Genomic DNA, 21,737 nt, shown 5'->3' with positions numbered 1-21,737 from the left:
AAAGAACATTTAATTATTTTTTTAAATTATTATTATCATGAAATAAATTATGTCATTTCTTGTGTAATTTTTCACAATAGGCTGCAGTGAACTAGATCTTTGAGAAAGCAGGTCCCTTAAATTCCAGCTTCTTATTTGTGAACTTTATGTATGCTTAAAGAATCTGTCACAAACACCTACAATAAAAGTAAGTAATGTTTTTCTTTTTCCTGTTGTGGCAATAGATTGCAGAGTTGTAGAAAATTTCCTATACAAGCAGTGGGGTTTTCTTATTGGGTGCTGATTTTTTCTTCTTCTGTGTTGCCAGTAAGTTTCCAAGATTACATCACATACCTACTTATCACATTCTGCATCTGGTTTTACAAAAAAAAAGCTTTTTGGAATCCTGGGGAACAGACTGGATGACCCAGTCTTGTCCACCTGATGATGTTTGCTTACCGCAATGTTTTCAACTTCTTGTTACTTAAAGATGGTCTAATGTGCTGCCTTTAAATTATTTTTGAGGGTGCAGGAAGGATTAAAAGTCACCTATTTTGATATTTTCAACAAGAAAATTAATAAGGAGCTTTGAGATTTTAGAGAACATTTGCAAAATTTGATCTTCAACACATTGTAACTCTTTTGGCATTTATTGATTCTAACAGTTGTTTTAATCGAGTCACCTCCACACTATGAATGCTCCTTTTAAGGTTTTCTAGGTCTTCATTGATGTTATCACTACCCGCGTTACTTTGTTCTTCTGAAATATTTTTCTCACACACATTTCTTGTAGAAATTCTCAATATGTATGACTTTGTTCTTTCTGTTCTGTTGTCTTACAAACCCCAGTCTCTTGTGAATTATCACAAATATTCTTTGTGAGTTCGTTTTGAGTTCACCTGAACTCCTAGCCTAAGTTTTCCTGTTTTCTGTGTGCAGTTCAGCCCTTTTTTGTTCCTCCCCTGGCTGGTCCCAATGCATTGTACTTTAGATTAGGGCTAGAGAAGTTGTCGCATATTTGGAAAAAAAAAAGTTCTACAATAGGGTTTAGATTTTCATCATTTTATTGCATTTTCTGTTGATTGAGTACTCTAACAAATAGACAAAGTCATAGAGACCTCATAATCAGGAGTAAAAACAAAATCTTCAGGGTTTTTTTTCCAACTCAGTTATTCTGCCTTTCGCAGATGGAGCCAAAGCCTAGACTTGCTCCCACGATTACACAACTTAACAGCAACACGGAGAACGTTTGCAGTCAAGAAATTAAAAACGAATGTTACTCAAAAATGCAATCACTAGAAAAATAAATAAGACACAATATATGCAATTATCTGAAAGAGCCGCAAAACTTTCAGGAGAACCCAGCTGAAAAATAAGAAAAGAAAAGAAGTATCTGCTGGCCTTGTTTCCTAAATGGTCACACTGTTCTCTATGACAGCAGGGTTCAGATATGGGTAGGGTATTTTAAGCTGAGAATTTCTTGTTGCAATTTCTTCACTCAAGTAAGACAACTCAGCTTGAAATTCCTTAATCATCTGCTTCGGGGCAGGCTCATCAAAATGTTCCTCAGGGTATGTACCCAAGGGAACCTGCAGCCAGAAGAAAGCCATTAAGTAAGGCTCATACACCAGTTCATTTTGAGAATAGTTTTAGAATTATAATCATTCTACTAACTCACCACATCAGTGTACTTGTCTGAGAGAATCCAAACAGTTGACACAATCTTTACTGTGTCTCCAACATTTGGGAAAACCTCCAGAAGCGTCTGCATGTTGGACAGCCCCTTAGTGACGGGAGGAGGTTTACATAACAGGAGGGAGCCATTGGGAATCCAAGAGTTGTAGTCAAACTATAAAAGAAAAAAAAAACTTTTTCATTAGTTAAAAACACAAATGAAACTATAGAAGTTGAAAGTGGTTGAACTTTGATTTCATACAAATGTTTTTATTATTATTTTATAATCAGAAGATCATTTTATTTCCTAAACATTTCAATCGGATAGATCTTTGTCACTCACCTGTCCATCATTAACAGCAGCATGTTGAGCTGATACTCTGAAGATCACCATGGTGATGAACTTGATCACTTCAGCCACAGTGTTGAAGCACGATGGACAACCTATTACATAATGTGTACATAGTTTTATCTCCAACTAAATTAACAATTAAAAACAACATGCTACAGACGGTATTTGGCAAATGTAAGATTTTTCTTGTACTTCATTACATTGAAAAATGTTGGAACTATAAAGAAATATTGATCAAGACTAATATAGGTTAGTCTGACACTCACCTGACAGTTTGTTTTTCAGGAAGCCATGTGTGAATATCTCATTGACCCATTCTTGCAGCTCAGAGTCTTTGCATACATTGCTGTCAGAGTCATAGTAATATTCCACCACAGACTTCACAAAACTAGTAAAAAGTAGAAAAATAAATTACAAATTCATCTTTTCTTTAGTATGCATCTAACTTAAACTTTGCAGTATATTTCTGGCAATAAAATGCCCTGCAAAAGTATTCACATGCATAATTTTATCACATAACAACCACAAACTGCATTGCATTTTATTGGAATTTAATTTCAACCCAATTGTGGAAAAAAAGTACAAATAAATTCATAAATTATGGAAAGTATTTATATTCAGGCCCTTTCACCCTGACAACCCAAAATAAAGTCCAGCTCAACCAACTATGGTTATAAGTCAGCTACTAATTTTAGTAAATAAAAAATGTCCACCATTCAAGAATAAAATCTGAGCTTAGATGCAGCATTTTATGAAGAGTTTTATCAGGAAAAGTTAGTGAATAAACAGCATGAAATTGTCCCACTTACAGTTTACCATAAAATATGTAGGGGACACCACAGAAAAAAAATGTGCACAGCATGTTCCTCACATTAACATGTGGTGGTGGCAGCATTATCTTGTGGGATAGCTTCTACTACGCGGGTACAGGAACGTTTTTCAGAGTCACACGGTTGATAGAAAAACTATTGGTTGTTCAATCTAGAAATGAACCTGATGAAGAAGTGGCATCGAGAGGAAAGCGCTCCGACTGGACGAGATCAAATCAGAGTACAGGAAACTAATAACTTATGATAAAGTTGATTATTTTAATAAAATATGTACAATTTCAAGGTGTATGAACATGCTTGAAATGATCTGTGTAATATCCCATTCTTATATTCCTCTGAACCAATAACTTTTACATTGTAAACAAAATATGTTTTTTGCTTGGAATGTACAACAGTTTAACAAATCATTACCTGTTGATGTTATTCCACACCTTCAAAGCATCATCTCTGTAGTAGAAGTTGGGAATCGTCTCCAGCCCTCGAGCAGCGATGTTCTCCGGCAGACAGAGGGAGCTGTAGGTCATCTGAGACAGCGCTCTTCTCATGAGCTCTGTCAGCCCCTCCTCTCCTAGAGAGCTCTATCAACCACAAAGTCCGGCATAGTTAAACTATTCAAAATCACTTTAATCATGTAAGTCTTCAACGACAAAACAGGCCTTCTCATCGCCGAAACAGGAGCGTGGTGTTAGAAATGCATGTTAAATCGCAGTACCTCACTCAAAGCTCCACCAGGTCCAAGAAGAGTTTTACGGCCCACTACGTTTATGTGTAGAGTGTGGCGGAAGTGTGGGATCAGTAGCTGTATAAATAAAACCAAAATATATTTTTAAAAATTAAATCAAACTAAAAACATTGCTCTGCCAGCTGTATTATGTCGGTTGATACCTTATAAAGGGGATGAATAGTTGGGAAGCAGCGGAGAGCAGCAACAGCAAAGACTTCTGCCAGATAGTGAACGCTCAAGAGATGATGGACGGCCTGGAATTCAATCTGGTCTGAACTCCTAAAAAACAGCTTGGCCAGAAGCCAATCTGTTTCAAGGTCACTTGGCAGAAAGATGGGGTTCTGCTCAGAGGGTTGTTGATGCAGCTGAAATGAAAGATTTTATCAAGGCTTTTAAAAGTAGATTATTGCCTGATATTGATGTCATTCAGGAGCCTTTTGATTGGCTAAACACATTTGAATTGGTTGGCTGTGCTAAGATAAGTGCCATGATGCTGTTCTCCCATCGCTGTAGCTTTTGTTCAGTGAGTTTAGTTGCCAAAAAATAATGAGAAATTAAATTTTAATTAACCAAAAACTGCATTCTGTTCACAATCTCATTACAGAGCTGGCTTTCCCATCAGGACATTACCTGTATTGCAATTGGAATCAGTTTTTGCTCAGGGTTCATGTAGAACAAACACAAACCGGCTGTCGCGTACAGAGGATTTCCATCCTTCCTTCTGGCTGGAATTCCATCCATTATCTTCTGGTCACACAGGAATATGTTGCCTTTCTATGTAGGACAAAGAGCTATGCTAGAATCAGGCAAACCTTTGGAGAAATTGACTAGTAATTAAAGATAAATGTCAGTCCATGAATAGTCTTTCGAACCTCCATTTCCTTTTCCAGAGTGGTTCCAGTTTCCAGAAAAGGTTTCACCATCTCATCAGTCACTGGAAAGTTTGGGGGAAGTTTGGAGCAGCGCTTGATCACATTTGGGTTTGTTCCATTCAAAAACTGGGATCCAAAAAAGTCATCTTCTTTCCAGTGCTCTGAAACATACTCTGGAAAAAATACAAGTAAAAATAAATGACATTATTTTATCTTATAGCAAAATAATATTTAAAAAAAAGTCTTAGTAGCTCCTTGTTACATCATCTTTTAGTGATTTCCTAAATGTCCAAATTAGCGCATGTACAAAAGAATGATTTGTCTTTTGATCTCTGTTAGCTGTGCTCTGCACATATGTATGTATGTAGATTTTCTGTTCTTGCACATACATCTTGCATTAGTCATAGTGAATCTGATTAAGTTTTATATATAAAAAAAAACAACTGGACTGGACATACAAAACAAAGTTTGTATGTCTCAGTAAGATTTTCTCAGCATTTGCAAATTTACATTGTTCGCAAGCAAGCACTTCGGTGTAAAGGATGAATGAATTTCTTGTTTAAAGATATCAGGCAGGAGAAATGTACAAATCATCAAAAACCATGTCATTTTTATTGAAATGGCAGAGCATACCTGATAGTGTTGTCTTTTTGGACCAGAAGATATTTTTCATGTCATCGATGTCTTTCCATTTTTTGAGGGATCCAGCCAGCCCTTTAAATTTCAGTTCAGAGCCGCTAAAACAAATGTGCGCAAAACAGTGCAGACATATCGGCTTAAAAAACAGAAGGAGATTGTGATGACAATGTTGTAATTTTTGACTCACATCATTCTTTTTGTATATTGAACCTGTTCTGATTTGGACAAAGAGAAGCAAATTTCTGCAGGGAGCTCAGATATGTCTTTGAAGTGAGTGGAGTGCGGCAACTTCTCATCAGTAATTTCCCACCTGAGACAGAACAATAAGTTTTAAAGATTGTTCAGACCAGCTCCTCTGACAAAGTTTAATGGAAACTTACTTGTATAAACTCTTTTTAAGTTCTAGTTCTCTTTTTCGAAGATCAGTCAGCAGGGAATGTTCCTCCTCAAAAACTGTCATGGCTTCCAGATTTGAAAACAAATACATTCAAATTAATTATAATGGATAAATTAGCATCAGTTATTTAAAATTTATTTGATGGCACAACATAAGTATCCAGAACATAGATTATTTTTAGAACCTGTAGATTCTTGGAAATTTAATGGAATTAACTTTTTACGTGCTTCGAACATGCCATACTTCCTACTTACCCATAACTTCGTAGCACCTAGAAAAACTTTTATAAAACTTGTTGATTATTTCCCCTGAACTAACCTGATACTTTCCCAGAATTAACGATGTTAATTTTCAGACTTTGCTTTCTAGAAACTTTTCCAAAACCCATTTTGTGGAACTTTCATAAAACTTTATCGTTACTTTCCTGTAATTTATCTACCTCATTTGCTGAACTTAGACAACAGACTTTATCTATTTTTTTAAATACAGAACATGCCTCAAAGAATCCTGCAAAGTCTACAGGAAAATAACCAATACTTTCCATTATAGTTCCCAAAAATGCTTTGTAAGTTCTGGAAAGTATCCTTTACAGGGAAAGGACAAGTTCTATTATGTAATGCTATGATTTAAAATAGGTTACATTTGAATCAGACCTTTTCCTCCTCTGAGCTCCACAAGTTCACCTCTGGAAATCCATCTATAGCAGGGGAAAACGATCATGTCCCCTTCCGGAGCTGTCACTACGATTGTGGAGCAGTACCACTCGTTTTCTGGGAAGATGAATAGAGGATCTTTTTCCACCTTTATGAACAGAAGTTTCCCCAGAGATGAGGCAGGTTTGACTGTGTATGTCCTTGTCTGAGAAAAAAAGAAAAAAAAAAATCAATGTATTGAGCTAAGACAGTTAAACTAAAGTATTACATTTATTGTGGGGAAAGTAGTATTTGAGCCTCTGTTGTCAAGACCTTATTTATTTTTATGTGTGAGGTAATTTGCTCTGGTTTTCATGTACATGCGTATTACTTTAATTGTTCCCAACAGCTGGTTTAAATGTCTTGTTTGTAGAAATGTTATTATAACTATATTTCCTGCGAAAATCATTATTGTAATCAATACTTATTTTTTACAACTATACTTATCTTTCTCACTATTTAAAGGATGTTCTAACTATTATGTGCTGGATTTGTTTCTGGATGTGTAGTGACATTCTGTTACTGTAAATGAAACTTAAACATTAAAGACTCGTTTTCTGGGAAGATGAAAAGAGGATCTTTTTCCACCTTTATGGACAGAAGTTTCCCCAGAGATGAGGCAGGTACGTGATTAAGATGAGACAATCAGGGGATTAAATACTTATTATCTTCACTCTGTTCTGTAATAGTTCACACCCTTAAAAGTATCAGTTTCCAATTATATTAACCTATTAAAGGTAAAAGAAAGAAAGGTGTATAAAATGACAAACGTACAAAGAAAGGAAAACATAAGCGTCAAAGGAGCAGTTTCCCATTGTTTGTAAAACCTGATTAACCTGTTTAAAAATCATAAACCATGCTTAAGAGAATGCAACTTGCCTTCCCAGCTTTAAAGTCGATCCCAGAATTGTCCAACTTTGTGCGCTCACTTTGCCCTTCTGACCCAAACAAGATGACATAGATGTTGTCTGTTGTCCCTGCATGCTTCATGTTACCAGTTGTCACTTCTAGCTTGTATTCAGCCATTGTTTCTTCGAGGCAGCTGTCCAGAAGAGAAACAAAACTGTGAACTCAAACATCTAAATGAAAGTATATTAAGTTTCTTAATCTGAATGATAATTCTCCTCAAAAAACACATACCTGTCTTTCTTAAATCAGCAACAGCAGGTTGTATTGCCTCAAGACTAATTCAAAAATGCGACTGCACCTTTGCCTTGAATAGATCGTGGAGGAATGTGAAAGAGGCGTGTTCCACTGGACAGGTTTAGTAAAGTTTACTTGGTGGAAGCCGGACTGCTTTGACTACAAGCTGTGCAGTTGGTCTCAAAGGGAAAATGAATCTTGCACGTCTCTTGCCAAATTTCTGCCCAAAACCAGATTTATCACTTAAAAATGTTCAAAAGTCATTTCTGTGCAAAGCTGGTGCAACTGTTTACCAAGAATCTTTTATTTTTTGCAGGACCACAATGTTTCTCTTTACAGAGAAGTTTTGTCAACCTTCTAATTGCACTTCCAGCAGGACTTGAGAGCTGCCCAGAATGCCAAAAGTACCAATAACTTTAACAACCATCATATCGCTGTGTTTGATTAGCTGACAAAATCAGATGGCTCAGTGGAGCTATTACGAGGCCCACATTTTTGTATTAAAAATCTTTTTTTTTGTTGTTGTCTTATTTGATCAAATTTTCTGAGAAACTGAGTTTTGGGGTTTTATTAGCCCAAAACAAGCATAAAACTCAAGGAATAAACCAATTAACTTAGTTTGAACAGTATTGTTTTTTAATGCTTAAACTTACACCAAAATGTAAAGAAAAAACATTTTAGAGCCTAGGAAATAGTGTTCCTCAAAAGCTTCTTCTAACTATGGGTGCTTTATTTATTCAAAGTTGGCATTTATTAAAAATGTACTGCAGGCCTGCTTTCTGGAGAGCAAAGCTGGAACAGAGTCATGCTGATTAGGACCTACAGAGTCTGATGAATGTCAAAGCAGAAAAAGAAAAGAAAGACATTTCAAACTCTCAAGTATCTGAGGTTTAAAAAAACTTGACGTACAGACTGAGGAATGCATAGTATGCAAGAGACTCATTTCTTTACAACCTAAATAGCAGAGATCAAAATTGTTAAATCTGAAATAAGTTATTTTCCATTCTTTCATAAAGTCTGGCTGCAATTACATATTAGTAGCTAACTTAAAATACATCTAAGTATATAACTTGCAAAACCACAACATTTTGCCAAGTATTTTTTAGTTTTGTTTTGTTTTACCAAATATTTTAGATTAGTATTTCTTAACCCTAGCCCTGGATGCCTACTGCCCTGCATGTTTCCGATGGCTCCCTGCTTTTACACACCTGAGTGATTGCAGTTCAGTAAAAGGCTATTAATCAGGTATCAATTGAAGGTGGTTTTATAAGTAACAGATCCACAAGATCTGTCTTGAATTGCTGCTGATTTGAACACTTTCTTCTTAAAAAAAAGACTGAAATTAATTCCTTCAATTTACTACTCTAATAATATTTCAGTTCTTTTCTAAGTAATTTGAGCTAAAATAAAAAGAAATAAAAAAGCTTTAGAAGAGTGAAAAGTTTGATCCTCGGGCCTTAAAGAACCTTTGGACGCCTCTGCGATGCTTGCTGAAGGCGTCGATATGAAGAAGCTTTCTTCGTTTATTTCTGTTTTCTCTCCGAGCTCGACTTAACGTTAAAGTGATGTGACCCATGATTGGTTCCTCGGGATTCTGAGAGAGTGAACCGTCTGTATCTATACCATATCTTTGATGCCAAACGTACCATCACAGGGCCTGACTATTTCAAGATCACAGTCTGCGTCCCTCACGGATTTGCAGAACAGCTATTACACTCCTTTTGTTAGTACCAAACCAAACGCTTTCAAACTGAGGACATGATTTAGAGACGTTTAGCTACACCTGCGAACATGTTGTTCAGATTCGGTGTCATTCTGACTCCGGAGTCCTCGGACGTGGAGGTTTTAGTTCTGGGTTCGCGTGAGGAAATGGGTCACTGGGACCCGAACAGGGCGGTTCGGATGAAGGCTTCGCAGAAGCTGCCGTCACCAGATGAACCGTGTCTGTGGACGGGCGAAGTGGAGCTGGCCGAGCCGTTCAAAGACTCTCTGTGGTTCAAGTTTATCAAAAAGGCCCGGGACACCTTTATCTGGGAAGGTACGCAACGATTTACATAGATGCAGCAACACAAGACACCGAAAGGACTGAAACTAATGTCATATTATCTTAGCGTAGAGAGAAAATAAGTACGTCGCCATGTCTGCACTAGTGATGCATGTGATGTAATACATACTTTCAGCCACATGGTGGCGGCAAAGTGCCTTGGATAATTTCAAAATGTATTATTTAACACACACGAATTAACTAGTATCTTTTTTTCCTATTAAATCTAAAATAACATTTCCAAGCACTGCTGAAAATACTAATATTCTTAGATAAAGGAATTAATTTATTTATTTGACTGTGTGTTCATTTATTGAGGAGTTGTTCAGAACATCTTTCAATTTTTGGCTTTATGACTATCAGTTGTCAGCAGGTTTGACTTTTTTACAAATAAAAACCTACAGAAATGCATCAAAACCCATACTACGTCCAATTATTGGGCATTTGTTTTTCTTTTCAATGGAATAGGTCGACAGAGTGACTGGTGTTTGATTGGATGCACTATCAGAGAATTGAAATATAAATGTACTTTAATAAAAATAAAAAAACTGTGGTCTTGTTTGTCCATAGGTAGCGGACCAAGTCATGACAGGCATTGTTTATATGATGAGAGAAATGTGGTGAACGGAGTGTACTGCCACCCGATTGGTCACTGGATAGAGGAAACGGGACACACTGATGAGATGAGGCACACCACCAATTTCTACTTTAAGGTTGCAGGTCAGAAGGCCATACATTTCTCCAGGTAACTGTATAATTTGAAAGACAGCGCCTATGAAAAGTAATCCTTACCCCCAGTGGTCGTTTCACCCTTTTTATTTCTTCATAAATCATGAAGGACAACATTTTTAACAAAAAGGTACAACAAATGTAAATGAAAACTGACTTTTCCAAAAATAATGACAAAATGTTTTGCATAAAATAAGTAATTACAAATTGGTATTTGTAAAGTAGCTGTGCCTTTGGCTGCAATCACAGAATGGAATCTGTGCAGATATGTCTTAGTTAGGCTTTTACATCTAGAAAATGCAAATTTACCCATTTCGTCTTTGAAAAACTGTTCAAACTCTTGTCAGGTGGCCTGGAGATCGACTGTCCACAGCCCTTTTCATTTCTCATCAGACCGAAGACTTTTTTCCCTCTCGACCATTGAGTCGTGCCTTTTTTTCAAACGCTAGTCAAGCCTTGATATGAGTTTTCTTCAACAGTAGTTTTCTCATTGCCACTCTCCCATAAAGCGTTGACTGGTGAAGAACCCAGGCAACCGTTTACTGCAGCGCCTTTCCAATCTCTGTTGCTGAAGCTTGTAACTCCTTCGGCATAGTCGTGAGTGACCTGGTGGCTTCTCTCACTAGTCTCCTTCTTGTGTGGTCACTTGTGAAGATTTCAGCAAATATTTTGATCTAGGTAAATTGTCATATTCCTTCCATTCCTGTCTGAATTTAACTGAGCTCCAGTTCTTAGATGTGTTGTGTCTATTCCCCGACTTCAGCTTTTAAACAATATTTTCTCTGATTGGCTTGGATTGTTTTGTCTTCATGATTTATATATATATATATATATATATATATATATATATATATATATATATATATATATATATATATATTTTTTTTTTTTTTTTTTTTTTTTTTAATGATTTTTTTATTTATCATGTTTAGTTATTTGCATGTCATTTTCATCAATCAACTTCCAAAATGCCAAAATGAAAAGAATCCAGCTTTTCTGCACAAAACAATACATCCGATTCTCTGGGAGCTGGAGGTGCTTTATTTTCTTTTGCAGTATAAAAAAGGAAATGAGAAGAAGCAGGATGTCCTGACTTGGAGTTGTCCTGATATGTAGATACTATTGTTGTGTAGATACTATTGTTGTGTGTGCCTTTAACATTTGGCCTCTAGAATCTAAACAGTGACTGTTTCTTGAACAGCCTGGAGGATTGCATCAGGCCGATCTCTCCACTTAAACACACTTTTTGACATTTGCTGTCTTTCTTAAAAAAATAAATAAAAAAAAGGTTTTGAATAAATATATATTCTGCCTCTAAGTTGAATTTCTTCTGTCAAAATGTTCTTCCTCGGTACGTTACGACACCACAACTGTCTATATTGTTGATGGGAGAGGCAGAAAAAAAAAATCTTATTTCTATTTCCAGTCTTTCCTGCACACTGTAGACTCTCAACATGAGTAGTTGCACTGAAGTTGAGCTCTGCTCAGGATTTACTTTTAGGGAGACCTGTACCATGGAGGTATACTAAACAAAGCCTGGCCTGTCTGAATGCAACAATATTAACAATATTAACCATTTTTGTTTTCTTTTTTTAGTTTACTTTTGTCTTGTATAACATGCCTATAAAAAGTATTCATACACTGCAAACGTTTTCAAATTTTGACATGCTACTGCCACTGACCGCTTTGTTAACAGACGGTAGTTTGATAAACATACCGTGTGCATAATTGTAAAGCTAAAGGACAATTATCTGTGCATAATTCTCTGTGCATTTGCAAATGGCATCCTTTCTCAAATACCCCAAAGTAGAGCTAATACACCCAAAGTAGAGCTAATACAACCAAAGGCCTTTATCCGGCATGCTAACATTATTTCTTCAGCACATGATTCTTCTCTTTACCTTGGATTTGTAAAAGAAAATGTTCAAAAACAAACTGAGTTGGTTTAATCATTATTTTGTTCATATGTACAAGGAAATATTTCAAAGCAGTGGTTTGTTGTTTTGATTTTTTTCTTTATTCTGGACCTGTAAGATTCATTTGTACTTATTTGCTGATGCCGGCATCTTATCTGTTATGTTTCTTCCAAATCCACATATTAAAACATAATTATTACAGAACTGACATTAAGTCAAGGTGCAACTCTGCTTGCATTCAAAACTGTGGCTTAGTATGTATTAGTGAAAACAGTCTCCCTGTTAATTTCACATGAAATATATTATTTGCTGTATTATTTAGCAGATAGTGACTCTCGGTACTGTGCTCCTTCATCTGTATAAAACAGTTCACAGTTTGGGTTTTTTTCCCACTGCTGTCTTGTCCTTTGATTCTCCTGCAATGCCTTCATCTATGAGAAGACATGAACTTTGGTTGACTGCTGCAGCATCAGTGGGAGCGACAGACAGTAAATGTCATGTTCTGAGCAACAAGTGAAGCTGGCGTTAGCTTTGATTAAAAAAATGTTAAAAAAAAAAAAAATAGAAAGAACTGCTTCAGTAGAATCTTTATCTTAGACTCATACACGTCAAGTCTGTGTAGAGCACAGAGTCAGTGCCACGCTACTGCAGGCACAAAAAGATCCCTGAAGCTGTGAGTGCTTTACTCGCATAAGAATGAGCTGGGCTTGCTTGTGCCATCGGGTTTTAATTTGTGCCTAAAAGACCTTACAAGTCTTATGTCAAGGGCCGGTGTTCAGGAGGAAGCACGGTGAATTTGTAACTCGCCTATTAATAGCTTTCTAATTTAGTCTCTGCAACTGTGCATCCATACAGTCCCAAGACTCACGCACACACTCTCTGTGGTAAGTCAGCAATATATTCAAACAGATTTCCTTATTTCATAACTAACCTGCCTTGCTCATAATTAGTAAAAGTAGAGGCCTATTGATTATGTAGAATTTAGTTTATTTTTATTTATGGGAATAAAGCTAAATTTTAAAAATAGCTGCTGTTTTGTGACATTTTTTAAAAGAATTAAACCCCAAAAACATCAGTTCACCCGATGAGAACATCCCGAGACCAAAGTGCTAAAATGAGACGTTACATATTAACAGCGTCCGTCCTGTCTTTCACGTGTCACCTCCTCTGCTTGTTGACTTTGTGCATACTAATGGTCACTCAACAGAGTCTGCCCCAGGCTATGGGGACCAGGAAAAAAATAATAAAAAATAGGGACGTGAGTCAAGAAAACGTCAGAGCTGTGACGGAGAACAAGAGAATGTTGAGAGACGGAAAATAAAGGCGAAGCCTGCAGCTTATTAGCAGTTTGAATTTTCGGTAACACTTTATTTGAAGGGGGGTGAATAAGACTGTCATGACACTGTCATAAACATGACATAACACCTGTCATGAACCTTAATAAGCCTTCATGAATATTTATGACTTGTCATAAAGCGTTATTCGGTTAATTATGACACTTTTGATACAAAGTTGACATTATTCAAAATGTCTTTGTTATGACAACTTGACATTAACCAAGAAATCATTACTGTTTAAAGTTCACCTTTAATAACATAAAGTTACCTAATTTTTAAAGTGCAATCAGTGATACTTTTATAACAAATTTATATCAGTAATGATTTCTTGGTTAATGTCAAGTTGTCATAACAAAGACATTTTGAATAATGTCAACTTTGTATCAAAAGTGTCATAATTTACCGAATGACGCTTTATGACAACAGTCATAAATATTCATGAAGGCTTATTCATGTTCATGACAGGTGTTATGTCATGTTTATGACAGTGTCATGTTAGTCTTATTCACCCCCCTTCAAATAAAGTGTTACCGAATTTTCTAATTTGTTTTCACAATAGCTGTAAAAGTACAAGTCATAATTGCTAACAGAAGACTTAAATATTTTTGGCTTAACTGAGCAAAATATTTCTGTTATTTTCTCACATAAAAATTGAATTGACAAGAATTATAAATCTGTCCTTGTCTGCTGATCGTAGAGTTCTGCCACGTGTCTGGCTGGGCAGCTGCCCTCGACAGGTGGAGCACGTGACCATAAAGATGAAGCACGAACTGGGCATCACCGCTGTGATGAACTTCCAGACAGAGTGGGACGTAGTGAACAACTCAAGTGGATGCAGACGTAACCACGGGGAAGCCATGAGCCCCGATGCCTTGATGCATTTGTACAAAGACTGTGGCATTGTGTATGTGTGGCTACCAACACCTGATATGAGCACAGACGGTAAGATGTTTGTATTTCAGAAGGAAAAAGTGACCAGTCACAGAGAGCGAAGATTGAAATAATATTTTTCAGCCGTTCTGTATGTACAGTTTTTATGTACTTTGAGGGCAAAACAAAGCGTTTTACATAAACAAAAAAACAGGAGGCAATAAAAAACAAACAAAAAAAAAACAATCAGTTTGGTAGCTTTTTTTTTTTTTTTTTTTGGATAAAAGGTAAACTGGAACAAAAGTGAAAGTTCCCCAAAGTTGTATGACATCCTCAACTCCCATTGAAGCAGCCCTGATAGTTTGGAGGAGAGAGGATTCAGATATTACAACACATACATGACAATTGTAAATATGTGTGGCTGTTCCTCTAAGGAAACTGCAGAAAGTTGTCTTTACCTTATTTGTTTATAATATACACTTTTTTCTCAGAATAGGATCAAAAGGAAAAGCACGTGGAAAAAGATGGCAACTACTGACAAGTTATTGTGTTTCAAAAACATTCTTCAATGTTGAATATTTATGTTTTATTCAACAAGAGTCAGCAACATTAATCATATAAAAGTGGATCTGAGAGAATGACTAATTCATGATGTCTGTGTTTTTCTTTGCAGGTCGGATCAGGATGCTTCCCCAGGCTGTATTCCTGCTCCACGGACTCCTGGAAAATGGCCACACCGTGTACGTCCACTGCAACGCCGGAGTCGGCAGGTCCACGGCGGCTGTATGCGGCCTTCTCATGTACATCCTCGGCTGGAGCCTCAGGAGGGTGCAGTACTTTGTCGCCTCCAGGCGGCCAGCGGTCTACATAGACGAAGAAGCTTTAGTCCAGGCTCAGCAGGACTTCACCCAGAAGTTTGGACAGCTGCGATCATCGATCTCTTACCCAGAAACGTGACAGCTGAGAGTAAGCATCCTTATCAGAAGGGACAATTCTAGATCATTCCTATAAAATGATCTAGAAGGTGAAAATAAGACATACTAAATGTAGAAACTGCTCTGCTAAAATCTAATGAATGCAAATGACCCACTTCGTCTGAGTGGCTTTCAGGAAGTGGTTGATTTCTGAGTCTTGAGAGAGAGTCCTGCAGGCTGCCAGAAGGGATGTTACAAGCAATTAATCTTACTGTGTTGGCTTTTACCTTTTGAACGCTTGCCCCCACACACAGCTACAAAGTATGGATCCTGTTTGTAATTTTCAGCGTATGCCATCAGGGGGTGGCTTGGAAAGAACTTTTCTTTAGGCCCTTTTGCTTGCAATCAATAAAAAGTCGACATTTGGAGAAGGTGTTAAACTGAAATGAATAAAAGCAACACGTAGAAAGTCAAATTACAAAATATACTAAAAAGTTGGCCTAAATCCATGTAGGAAGCCAAAAAAAAAAAAGAAAAAATACACATTCTGTTCTCTCTTCCTTGCCAACATTTCCTCTAACATATTTTGTTCTTCTGTAGACAATTGTGGGCATTAATTGCTGTGTATTATTTTAGCTAATCTGCCTTTCAATTTCATAAGAGAAAGTTGCTTTCTTTGTTTTGCAGAAGAGGACTGTACGGCGGTGCTACTCCTTGCCAGAGACACACATCTATCCTCAAATCCAATAAATCAAGAAGGACTTTACCTCCCTCCCAGAGGTATCTGCCTTCCAGACATCAAGGAGTACAGTTGTCTCTCACAGTGCTTATTTGGAGCATTTCCTCCTTCATGTTTCCGTCAGAAGCCATCCTCAGAAAAACATTATTTTCAAGTCATATTGATATAATATAATCCATTAAGACGGCAAGCTTTCCTTTTTGAACACCACAATCTCTCACTTTGACTTTTTGAAAGACAGAATCTTTTCATTCTTCTCTGATTAAAAAAAACTGAGTTACTTTGAAGGCTAAGAAACTTTGTCCTGAAACAAAAATCTTTACCGTTACTTTTCAGTGACTTACTGAGCTAGATGCCATTTGGGATGTGTGGGTGAATAGAGCTGTGCTCCTGTGTTACTGAGGTGAAATCAGTCAAGTTTTATTCTAATGTGTGACATAAAGAGAAACTCATATGGAATAAACAAAAATAATAATGGAGAATTGTGCATTTTCACAAGTCTGGTTCATCCTCTGGTACAATTTCCAGAATAGTTAAGGTGCCATGTTCATCTGTTTAAACAACATGTGTTGTGCGTGTAAGAGCACAAAGATGTCCAGTCATTTTAAAGAAAGTATTACACATTTCTTTTATATGTACACATCTCATTATTTTTGTCATAGAAAATAGAAATTTTTGTAAACCTAACTGACCTAAAACAAAACAAAAAAAAAGATTTGAACAGATGATGAGTGAAAGTATTGATTGTACATGATTTAAGGAGATTTAGAATCCTGGTACTGTATAAAACTCGAGGTGTATTTTAGATTCTTTATGACAGAGGTGGTCAAACCCAGTCTTCAAGAGCCTCCGTCCTGCATGTTAAGATGTGTCGCTGTTCCTGCACAGCTGCATTTCCTATTCAGAACATCATTGAGTTCTACAGAGACATCTTATTCAATCATTCATTTGATAACCACCCTTGCTTTATGACTATGCTAAGACTCAGGTGATGACTCAGCTTTGTGCAAAAGTCTCTCCTATAAAAGCAAGAAACCCCTTAAATAACAGTATTCAATCCACATTAAGGAAAAAAATTAATAATGTCATGGATAGCTAGATCCATGAATCTTCTTCTACCCAGATAGAATTAATTATTTTTGTTTCATTTGGACTGTACTTTGGGACACTTGGAAGTATTGTTACCTCACAGCAATGGGTCCTTGGTTTGAATCCAGCCTGGACCTCAGCATGGTATTCCAGCTTCCTCCTATCACATATTCACTTAACCGTAAGTCGTCCACTGATCTGTATATCTGTATGAATGTGAGCACATTTGTGAGAGCGAATGGTCGAGCCTCCAGTGTAAAGCAGTCTGAGTGGTCAGTATGACAGCAAAATGTATACCATTTATACTTTATCTCAACAGCACTATTTTCCACAGCTTACCGATTCAGAGTAGATGTTTTTCCATTTACTTGTTTTATTATTCTTGTGATTTTAAAGATAATCCAAAGGAAATATATGTATTTTTTAACTTTGCTTCCAGGCATGGCTCCAGACATCTTGGCAGGTGCTGACACTATTCAGATAATTGTATCTGATCTTCCAGAACCAATAGTGACAAGACTGATAGGCGTGCATGTCTCAGAAGACCCCAGCAGCAGCAGCAACAGCATTTTCCCTCGAGCTTCGTTTGCCTTGTCTGACGGAATTTTTTGGAGGAATAAAATACAAAGAATTATTGGAGGGTCAAACAAAGTTATCCAGGAATCAGGTTTTTCCATGTAATGTGAGGAAGCCAACCTCTCACATTTGATTGATATAAAAGGATTTGGAAGCCATGACTCAAAGTAATGAGTCACAGTGGGGGAAAGTGGAGGGATTATCTAAACATCTGCACTGCTGATCCTCCAGCCGACTGAACTTCATGTTGTTTGCGGTCTGGGTGATTCACAAACACTGCGATAGGCAGCACCCCACTGATAATCACTAACATACAGCCCTTGTCCCTGGAGGACTAGGCTAATGAATGCAGCCTTCAACATTTCTCATACAATCAATGAACATATGCTGAAAATTGTTTTTATTGCAATACATGCACTATGCACCAAATTAATTTCCTGTGCAGCAGGTGAAACTCTCCATTTGTTTGATAAGAGAGGAAGAGGCTTAATTTCATTCGGCCACGGTTCAGTTGAAGTCAAGTTTTCTGGTGTTGCTACATTAACTCTCTTACAATTCAGTGACGGTTCTTTTTCTCCTTTAAACACATAATATTAATTTAGTCAGCGTAATCACTGCTCTCACAGATCTGAATCCTTTATCAGAGAACAAAAATGGCAAGGCATAAACACTCGATATGGGTCCGATTCAAGGCTTTTTACTGCATTAACCGAAGTCAGGTATGCAACACCAGATTTCTACTAATGACACCTGGTGTCAGATTTATTCTCTTCAGATGAATGGGTGTATTTAAAATTCATGACTGGGTGGCTAGACGGCTGCCTAGTTAGAATTTAAAAAGCTTCGCCTGATAGATGTAGCCTTGCGTATGAGTTTCAACAAGACTAATCTTTGTCGCACACGGATTGTTTATGCTCTCATTACATCCAGGTGTAAGTTATGGCACCGGATTGTCGTTCTCCGTTTGAGGGCTGCAAAGAATTTCTTTTAATTTCAACACACAACTCCACGCAGTACAAATGATTACATACGGTTGTTGTTATTGCATTCATTATTGCCGTCATTTGTAGGAACTGCACCGAATCTCGGCACATCACTGTTCAAGGAAGATGAGAAATGGATGAAGTAAGTCATTTGCTTTGACAGGTTCACACAATGTCTAATCCCTGTGTGACTGTACTGACTGGCTGCCTGCAAAATCCATTCTTGCTGTCAGTGCCCCTGTTGTCTCTATCCTCTGCATATCCATTGCCATTGATCAGTGTCAGCAGGACAGACTGATGGGGATACAAAGCTGGCGTGTCATGCTGAATGAGGAAAAATACTGGTGCATGATGGTCTAAGGGAGCGTTGTGATTTTTAAAAAATTATTTTTATAGAAACAATAAATTGCAAAGCAGTCTGGATTTTAAAGTTGATAAAGGAAGTCGTCATCAACGAGTGACATTTAAAATTTATTTCAAATGTTTTGTTCATTTTAATTTAAGCTTTTGATAATGACAACTCTTCACAAAAGAGTCCAATCTGGACTCTGACATTTCACTTTTTCTCCACTGCATGTGCTTTTACAGAAAATAAAATGTTGAAGAATTTGGTTTGCAGTTTTAGCACGTTTCAGTACATATTGATAGCTATGCTAAGATCTGCGTACATTGACATTCTGTCAAAAAAGTGTGGGTATATTCAAAAATGTATTTACGTGTGCTCCATATGCTAATTTATGTTGCTAGAACATGTTTGCTAGCAATAAGTTGATGCTTTGACATATCAATCAAGATGTGCTACATTTGCTAGCATAGTTTTTGTTGTTTGGATTTCCTCCCCCTTTTGTTCACTTTAAGCAAACATATCATATATTTTTACTAAGTGTTGCTTTGAGTTGAAACACAAAGCACATAGTAGCAAAAGCAAGTGAAGTCAGAAAACGTCAAGTCGCAAATGTTAGATACTAGCTAGCAAATCTATCTGAAACGTTGCAGTTAATGTAATGCATTAAACAATTCCAATACACTTTATTCCTACAAAGTTAAATCAACACATAGATCAAATTAAATTATCAATAAACACATTTCATCATTTATTTCATTGTGTGTAAATTATTGTTCACTATAATAAAAGAATTTTTTTTTTTAGCTAAGCATAACTCCTACTAATTTCACATATTGAGAGTTCATGTTTTGACTTTGCTTTATAAATGCATGACATCTACAGTGTTATGCTGTCTTCTAATCAAACTAAAAGGGTTTCTGCTAGAATATGAGATTAAATAGGAAGGCTGTAAATTACCTTTGGACTCAGTGATTTATGAGCCATGCATTTCTTGTAAGAGGACGAAACATGGTACTTCCCTATCCATATCCGCTTCACTGAGATTATGTCAAAATAAGACATTAATAATTTGAACTGTTGGTTCTATTTTGTCCTCAATTAATCAGTCTCTATATTACTTGTCTCTGGTTTTCTCGAATGGAAAGGCATTTTGACAGTTTGATAAATCAGTTGTTTTGTTGTTTTCGTTCTTCAGATCAGGTCCAACACACTTTTCAGTTCATTTTCATGACATGCTGCAGCACAAACGAGGGCTGTTTTGGGTTTTCTGATATAATAAATTGAAACAAGACCTTAAAAAGTATACGTTGCTCTGTGAAAGAGGCTTTTACCCACGTAATTAAGGTGGCCAGCCCTCCGAGAAAGAAAATAGATGTGTGTTCATGCATGAATAGAGGGAACACCTACTGGTTTATTTCCCCGCTATCTAATTTGGTAATGCCAGATGCCAAAGCCGACAGCTCAGTTAACACAGTAATAGTAAGATCAATGAGTGCTAAATGGTCCAAATGACATAGATCGACATTATTATAACATAGTAATTTGCAAAAAAATAAAAATGTTGTACCCTGGATATAATTGACACAGAAACAGCATCTGGAAAGTAGATCAAAACTAACAAGGAAGGCATTCTGCTTTTCAATCACTTGTATTTATATTTTTGTTTTAGTTATTTATACATTTTAAGAGTATAAATAACTCTTAAAATGTAAGTTTTGGCAATAAATTACCAAAACTTCCAGGACATTAAAAAAAACAAACAAAACAAAAAAACAAATTAAGCACCAAAATGTAAAATTTTGTTTTGTCAGCACAACATGAACATGTTGTGCTGACAACATGTTCATTAAATAAAAATCTTAATGAAGAAAACTAAAAGGTTTAGGGATTCCTGCGTAATGTTGATCAGCAGTGTTTAGTTAACGTGATGTTTTGGGTAGTTTATGTGCAGTGGAAGCTATGAAATATTAATGAGGGGAATTTGAATAAAAAAAAAAAGAACATTTATTATTAAAAACTATTGTGTAAATGCAGTGCGGTTAAAATGGAACAAAAACGCGTTTTCTAATTCTTTAAATGTGAGCATGTAGATGCGAGAATAAGCCGTCGATCAGCTGGTTAGTTGCGTTGGGAGAGTTCTCACTTTTGCCCTATTTGATATGGACTTCATGCCAACACACACAACAACTACAGAGTTCTTGTAGATTCAAACACATGCAGGCTGCTATAAACAATAACAAATCATGTCTATCAATTTGAGCCCCTCTTTGAAGGACATAGTTGGATAATTCACTCCCAAAAGCTGATGGTGTGCATCCTATCATTTACATGGTGTTAGTGATAATGGCTCACCCCACACAATGGGAAGTAAATTTACCCATCAGCTAATGGACCGTTATTGGATGTAATGTCATTTTCTCCCTTTCAGCCTTACCCCACGTGAACTGATGGATAATCGGAACACTGTAATTTCTCTGTCTGCGTTTGGCAACAGCAGTCCTTTATTGGAAAGCAAAAAAAATGCTTCTCTGAGCTTTTTCTTCCCCAAATCAAAGTATGCAGTTATGCTTGTTAAGCAGAGGGAGGAAGTGGGAAGAGGGAAAGATTTGTTGCTGTCAATACTATTAAAAGTTCATTCGCTGCTGTGTTGATTGTGCTGTTGGATGATGAATGCAAACATCATTAGTAGATCAGTGCTGAGTTTAGGAATGTGGAGACTTAAGGCTGCTACGGTGCAAGACCATAACTCTCATACATCAACAGTGACGACAGGTAATGATCAGTGTCAGAAAAAAACTGGTTTTCTCATCCTACAGGTTCTCCAATGTGATAGTAGGACTTATCAAGTTAGATGTAAAATATTTGATTCCGTTTTGCTTCTTGATTTTCTTT

General features: G+C 36.7%; 2 protein-coding genes across 2 annotated transcripts; one reads left to right on the top strand and one right to left on the bottom strand.

The window, feature by feature from the left end:
- Positions 1-1,025: 1,025 nt before the first annotated feature.
- LOC103457519 (hydroperoxide isomerase ALOXE3-like) lies at positions 1,026-8,982 on the bottom strand. The gene is made up of 15 exons (XM_008397720.3): positions 7,300-8,982; positions 7,039-7,201; positions 6,121-6,325; positions 5,451-5,532; positions 5,258-5,380; positions 5,065-5,168; positions 4,432-4,604; positions 4,190-4,333; positions 3,721-3,924; positions 3,548-3,634; positions 3,247-3,413; positions 2,272-2,393; positions 1,997-2,097; positions 1,658-1,828; positions 1,026-1,568 (listed from the first exon to the last, which is right to left on the bottom strand). Exons 2-15 carry the CDS (start codon positions 7,183-7,185, stop codon positions 1,389-1,391), a joined length of 2,010 nt encoding a protein of 669 aa, XP_008395942.2. The 5' UTR covers positions 7,186-7,201; positions 7,300-8,982; the 3' UTR covers positions 1,026-1,388.
- A 111-nt stretch (positions 8,983-9,093) lies between these two features.
- Positions 9,094-15,917, top strand: epm2a (EPM2A glucan phosphatase, laforin). The gene is made up of 5 exons (XM_008397723.3): positions 9,094-9,340; positions 9,917-10,091; positions 14,026-14,270; positions 14,872-15,164; positions 15,800-15,917. Exons 1-4 carry the CDS (start codon positions 9,094-9,096, stop codon positions 15,153-15,155), a joined length of 951 nt encoding a protein of 316 aa, XP_008395945.2. The 3' UTR covers positions 15,156-15,164; positions 15,800-15,917.
- Positions 15,918-21,737: the final 5,820 nt, after the last annotated feature.

Source organism: Poecilia reticulata, chromosome 21, assembly GCF_904066995.2.
Source record: "Poecilia reticulata chromosome 21, P_reticulata-male-v2, whole genome shotgun sequence".
NCBI classification, from domain to species: domain Eukaryota; kingdom Metazoa; phylum Chordata; class Actinopteri; order Cyprinodontiformes; family Poeciliidae; genus Poecilia; species Poecilia reticulata.
The sequence above is the reverse complement of the archived record's forward strand: the minus strand, read 5'-3'. Positions and strand labels throughout refer to the sequence as shown.

Excerpts from the sequence above, each read along its gene's own strand:
- LOC103457519 (XM_008397720.3), bottom strand. The coding sequence starts at position 7,185 with ATGGCTGAATACAAGCTAGAAGTGACAACTGGTAACATGAAGCATGCA. Across the intron at positions 3,925-4,189 it reads TGATTCCAATTGCAATACAG|CTGCATCAACAACCCTCTGA; the intron begins GTAATGTCCTGA and ends CTTTCATTTCAG. Across the intron at positions 3,635-3,720 it reads CTATTCATCCCCTTTATAAG|CTACTGATCCCACACTTCCG; the intron begins GTATCAACCGAC and ends TTATTTATACAG.
- epm2a (XM_008397723.3), top strand. The coding sequence starts at position 9,094 with ATGTTGTTCAGATTCGGTGTCATTCTGACTCCGGAGTCCTCGGACGTG. Across the intron at positions 10,092-14,025 it reads AAGGCCATACATTTCTCCAG|AGTTCTGCCACGTGTCTGGC; the intron begins GTAACTGTATAA and ends TGCTGATCGTAG. Across the intron at positions 14,271-14,871 it reads ACCTGATATGAGCACAGACG|GTCGGATCAGGATGCTTCCC; the intron begins GTAAGATGTTTG and ends TTTTCTTTGCAG.